Source organism: Fulmarus glacialis, unplaced genomic scaffold (assembly GCF_000690835.1).
Source record: "Fulmarus glacialis isolate BGI_N327 unplaced genomic scaffold, ASM69083v1 scaffold17403, whole genome shotgun sequence".
NCBI lineage: Eukaryota > Metazoa > Chordata > Aves > Procellariiformes > Procellariidae > Fulmarus > Fulmarus glacialis.
In genome coordinates, this window is record NW_009201205.1 from 42479 (window position 1) to 48620 (window position 6142).

General features: G+C 53.5%; 1 protein-coding gene across 1 annotated transcript in view; it reads left to right on the forward strand.

The window, feature by feature from the left end:
• Window positions 1-6142, forward strand: part of LOC104073923 (cadherin-22-like) — a gene marked incomplete at both ends in the record, with an annotated part of 52117 nt that overhangs the window by 40416 nt on the left and 5559 nt on the right. The window contains 2 exon segments of the mRNA XM_009573866.1: window positions 7-128; window positions 429-546. Coding sequence (XP_009572161.1) covers window positions 7-128; window positions 429-546 — 240 coding nt within the window.

A 6142-nucleotide genomic window follows, 5' to 3' on the forward strand; every position in this document is an offset into this window, starting at 1 on the left:
TTGAAGATAATCACTCACAGGTGTCAAGAGCCTCTCTCCGTATCCGTATCCTGGACGTGAACGACAATCCGCCCGAGCTCGCCACCCCCTATGAAGCTGCTGTGTGTGAGGATGCCAAGCCAGGCCAGGTAGCGGGTGTCCCCCAGCCCTTCTCCCAGGTTTCCATCAGTGCCTGCAGTGGTCTCGTGCTGCGAGCAGCACTCTGGACCAGTGCCAGCCTGCCTGTGCTTCCCCTTCTGCCTGAACATCTTCCTGTGCAGCTGCTGTCACGCTGGGAGCTACTTTGCTGGTGTCCTACAGCTAAGCCCGTCTACAGGGGCAAAGGCTCGTTCCTTGCTGTGGCAGAAGCCGGTGATGCTCTGCGAGCGGGGCCCGTGGGAGGGTCTGCGGATGCAGCGCTGATTCTCACCTCTGCTTTCTCCCTGCAGCTGATCCAGACAATAAGCGTTGTGGACCGTGATGAGCCTCAGAGCGGCCATCATTTCTACTTCACACTGGCACCTGAAGCCACCAACAACCACCATTTTTCGCTGCTAGATATTAAGGGTAAGCTCTGCTACACCCTTTCCAGTACTGCAGCCTCCGGACCGAGTGGCACAGCTGGCTGTGGGGAGGGAGACGGGGCTGTGGGCTTACGGCCCGTCTGTGCCGGGTCGAGCTCAGGATGCTTTGGGCACCCTGCAAGGCTTCTTGCCAACCTGAAATGGTGGGACTGGTCAGCTAGCTGTTTGGGTTTCCTTAAGGAGGCTCTGCCACCTTCCTTCTCTGCTGCAGACAGCTCCAAAGCTCCTCTTGTGCTGTCTGGTTAGCCTTCGACGTTTTCAGGGCTCTTGGTCCCTTTCTTGATGTGAAATCTGCAATCTGCCTGCAGGCAAGGAGATGATGTGGATTTACAGATGAACACGCTCCTGTTTTGAGCGTTACTATTTATCCCTATCCAAGGTAAATCCTGGAGCGTGGGTCATCCCGGGGAGGCCGTGCGGGTGGGCAGCCCCTGTGCCCCCAGCGAACGGGAGCCGCTCAGGAGTCCTGGGAGGCAGTGGGGCCGTGCAGCAGCCAGCCCTCGGGTGGCCCCTGGGACGCGGCCAGCAGAGCCGGATTCCTTGTTAGGTGGTGGCTCAGGAGCACGCTTCCTCTGTGTTTCCTGAGGCTCATCCTGTTCTTTGGGAAATGCAGCCGGGCAGGGCCCATTTGTTCCTCTGGGAAGCTTTGGGGTTCTTTATGCCTCTGGGCTGAGCGGCTCCCAATGACTCGATCCCTGCCTGCTGCTGTAACCAACAGGGTGCGATGCAGGTTTTGCTGGCTGAGCCCTGGCTGCTATTTGGTTTTGCGGACTGCAAGGTCAGGCTGCATTTGTGTGGATGATAACAATCCAGAAAGGTAGCTATCAGGCTGCTTCCTATATTTGACTGGTGTTTTGGGTGAATTTAAGTGCTGATTGCAGCAGTAAGTACAGTAGGGACCCTTGCAGATACTGGGATCTTCTCCAGCCAGATGTGCACTTACTTGTTAAAGGGGCCAGCCCAGATGGAAGCCAGTAGACCACACTGAAATGCTGCTTTGTTTTGTTTTGTTTGTTTTTTAAATCATTTTTTTCTCTGTTTTTGCAATTTCATCTGTCAAAAGTCTGATTTAGTTAGTTCTGAGCTTATCAGAGGAATCCTCTGCTGACATAAGATCCTGCTTGCTCAGTTTTGTTCAGCTTTATTAGGGATAGTCAAAATGGAACTTGCAGCAAAAAGCTTCAGACTTAATCGTAGAAGGACTGATACTGCTTTGTGTCCTAAAAAAGCAGCTGTCCCTGCCCTGAGTCCCTCCCCCCGCACTGTTGGGCAGCTGTTCACAAGACCTTTGCTTCTTACCATGTAAGCAAGCTTTAATCCTCTCCAAGGGTTTGCCCCAGGCCAAGCAATGAACTTCCTTCACTTTCTCTGAAGGACCTTATGAAAACGTGCTTGAGCATGCTGAGTTACACCCTGGTGTCTGTCCCTACCCGGACCCGTCCAGAAGCTCCGAGGGGCCTGGGGCCGTGCTCTCTGCTCTGAGCCGGGATGTCTACCGCAGCTGGGTTGCTATCGCAGAGCCATCACTGCTGCTCTGCCTGTCTGGCAGGAGGAACCTGGCCAGGGGTGGCTGGAGCTCAGCGGCGGCTGTTTCGCTGCCCGGTGCTGTGCGGGGATCACCCCCCGTTCGTTCAGCTGGGGTTCACCAGCAGCGACCTGAGAGCTGGCGCTGCAGGAGGGTGCAGGACGCAGGCCATCTCCTCCAAAGCTGCTGCTCTCTTGAGTGGGACGAGGCTCTCGTTGCACAGGGTAATCCTTTGTGCTAAACGATCCCACAAACTTTGCATGTGGTGCAACACTGCATAAAATGAGTAAAAGCTGGCATCACCTCCCACCTTCTGTTCTCAGGAAAACAAATGCTGTTGCTGCAGGGTTATTCCCAGGGTATTTGGAGACCCTCCCAGTTGCCAAGTGATGCTGTCTTCCACAGCAAGGGGAGGCGGCTGCCTGTGCAGATGGAGGCACCCTTCATTTCTAATGTGTGTGCGTTTTAGTGTCATCTCCCTTCCTTTGATTTCTCCCCCCCGGCCTGTTCTCCAGTCCATTGAGTGCCCTGCGTGCACTCACCTTCGCCCCCTGCTCTCGTGGGTTCCATTGCTGCATCCTCCTTTGTCCCTCCCTTGCCTCCCTCTCAAGCGTTCACCCCTCTTGCACTTGTCTCTACTCCTCCGTATAAATATCAGTAGTGACAAACTGCTACCACCAGCCCATCTGTTTCTTTGTACAAATTTGTAGCCAGTTTTGAAACGTGATTTATAAATATTGCTTTTGCAGCCAAGGAGTGACACTGATGAATGTCAGCACAGATGGATTCGCTAAGCTCTTGCTTAAATCCTTCTTCTCTCTTTTGCTTTGCACCTACTTCCCTCGGCTCCTGCAAGGCAGCAGAAAGCCACCTCAGGAGGGTGACTTGTCCTTAGCATGGCGGGGACCGGCATCCACTCAGGAATGCTCCCGTTACAGGTCGTCAGGCAGGGCAAGAGCACCTGGCCATGGCAGGGCTGGTAGGTGGGGAGCCTGGGTGGTCACGGCCAGCAGCGAGTTAGCTGCGAGCTGCCGGAGAGGTGTCGGAGGCTCCAGGCTGGCCGCGGCGCAGAGGGGCTCCCTCAGGGGGCTGCTGGGTGCGCCCCAGCGGGCAGGGGGAGCGAGGGAGGCGGCTGCTCGGGCAGGCACCTTGCTGGCAAAACTGACCCCGCAGGAGGCTGGAGGAGCAGAAGGAGTGAGAGTCGGTTAAACGTTCAAGTGCAGAGCCCCGTGGCACAGGTGAGAGCAGAGCCAGGCTGGGGAGCGCAGGAGGGCAGGAGAGGATGCTGAACGCTGCCTAGGCTCTTCTAGGGCTCCTTGTGGGCAGCATGGAGGAAGCCTGTAAGGGTTTTAGGGAAAGCCCAGGGTGATCGATGGGGCAGCCTGTCCATCAGATGAAGAGCTTGTGGAGTACCTGCTAGTAAGTGGGCGTATGGCAACGGTCACAGGGCAGCCTGATATTGCCATGATACAGTTTTGACACTGCCACTTGCCCAAACCCTGCTGGGTCAGGACGCACTGCAGCCAAAACTGCACGGAGTGGGGGTGGCCCTTGCAAAGTGCCTGCATTTAACACCCGCAGCCCCGCTCGTCAGCTCCCAGCGGTATGCACAGCTGCCTTGGCTCTCATGCTCCAGGTCAGAGCTTCAAAAGCAAAAGGTGACCCTGCAGGAGACCTTGCATTAGCTGAATTACAGCTGGTTTGCAGGAGTCAGGCTTTTAGAAACAGTGCTGTTTCCTACTGGCATCTCTCCTTGCTTTTGCTCTGTCCAAGGGAGTGCTCAAGCACTTCCTAATTCATGAGACAAGGAATAAATGTCATGTGTGGTAACAACGGCCCCGATCCAGAAGGAGGATGCGCAGCAAACGAAGTGCCTGAAGGAAGAGAGAGAGTTGGAAAAGCTGACCTCACCCAGGTCCAATTGGTGCCATTCCAAAGGCATTTGCCATCCTCTCCCTCCTAACTCAGCTTTTTGCTGGGTCTTTCTGGCCTGAGAAAGTTGATTACAGAAGGATCAATGGCAATTAAAGCCTGAAATCATGTTCTCCAAGAAATGCTAATTGTGTTGGAAGGGATGGTAGAAAGCTTCCAAGTCCAGCAACCTGGAAGGGGTGCTAGATAATATGGAGCGACACATGGAGCTACTGACTCCAGAGCTCAAGAGCTAGGCAAGCAGATGCCTGAACTCTCTGCAGGTCTCATTAAGAGCATGTAATGGGTGATAGAAGATCTGAAAATCGTAACAATCAAAAGCAAAATGTTAGGATTTGAGGACTGCCTCGGGATAGAGGAAGCCTCCTCCAGCCCTGCAGGGATGCTGTTCTCAGCACGAGCAGCGCAGATGCTGAGCTGATGGAGGGTGAAAAGAGCATCAAATCTCCGTGGGGGTGAACGAAAGGTAAATAAATGAGCAGCAGTGGTGCCGTGGCCTGGCACCCAGAGAACTTGGGAGTAGGAAGAGGCAAAAGGGAAAAATCAGATTCTTTTCCTACCAGCTGCACCCGCCAGGGGCTGGAGCGGCGGTCTGCTCCTTTTGGCAGCATGGCCGTGGGCCCGGCCGGGAGCCACGTGCACCTCCCCGGAGCTGGTGTGCCCGGGCACTGGAGCTGCAGAGCCAGAGAAAGGGAAGGCAGACGCTTGTGTGGCCCCGGGAGTGTGGGAGAGGGCAGGGATATCAAAATCCAAACTGGAGGTAGCTTGCTCCTTTCTGCTCTCCTAGTGCTGTTCAAGATTGAGTTATGAGAAAGATTTATTAGTTCTGTCTTTGAAGCTGCCAAGAGCCTCTTTGGAGAGGGAGTCTGAGAGACTTAATTATTTTATTATTCCTAGTGATGTTACGCTACCACCACAGAATATTGCGTTCCTAAACTTCCCTGTTACAGCAGTATTGACTGGTCCCTGTGCACTCAACCCACGTTGGTTTCTACCTTGTCTGGTGACTTGCAGGCAGAGGTGCCGTCTCCTGTCCGTCGCACAAGGTGATACATCGCTGTGTGGTCAGGGAGAAGGTGGCATAGGAAACCTGCAGAGGAAATGTGAGTTTGTGTAGCAAGACGGCAATGATAGTAAATGGTTTGGCTTGCGGCTTCAGAGAACACATGGCACAACCTTTAGAGTGGTGTGACCATCGCACAAAGTGCAACCTCGCGAGGACTGGGCAGGAAAACATAAGTGTGGAGATCCAAACTCGTCTGTGCAGGAAAGCTGTGGATTAACATCTGCTCAAATTTCAGTACCACCTCCTGGGAAACACTGCTCCTCGACCTTGTGACCCCAAAAATGGACTTGGCAGAAATCTGCTACAGAGGAAGAGATAAGAGAGGCTGCAGGGCCAGGCCTGCCTGGCTTTTCTTTGCAACGACTCAGGCTGTGCCGGTACAAGCAAATCTACGCCAAGACACACATCCTGAAGCAACTGCCTTGGGTCAGCTGCATGTAAAGAAACAGCTGTACCAAGAGAAATTACATTGTTTTGTAGGATGTTGCTTTGGATACGTTTTACATGCAGGATACATTTTCCCAGATCTGGGCAAAATTGTCTTCACTTCTATGGTCAAATAGACTACATTGCATGGCAGCAGCACTGCTTTTTCTGGAGTATCTTCGAAGGGCACACAGAAGAAGTTTGCAAGTAACAGGCATGTAAACACCCGACATGGAAAACAGTTGTGCAGGGTGCCTGGGGAGGCATGGGCACAGCGGGTGGGCAGCAGGGCTGGAGCCGTCTCAGTGCCTGGAGGGGGCTGGTCTCTGCCAGACTGGGGTCTGGCTGTGCAGCCTTGGTGAGCAATGTCGTAGGTGTAGACGTGAAATTTCTGTGGATCTCCCTCCTGTAAGTGCTCATGTCACCCTGTTCAAGAGAGAAAATGTAATTTCATGATGTTTGAAGTAGTGCTTTGTAGTTGTGATTTTTGTCTGTCTCCCTAGCGCCGAGTTTTGGGTTACAGAGCAAGACCTCAGCCCCTTCCTGAGCTCAAGTTTCTCAAAGCAGAGCTGTCTGTCATGCTGCTGATATATTTAAGTACTGGCTGGTTTTTTTTTTCTTTTTGGGGTC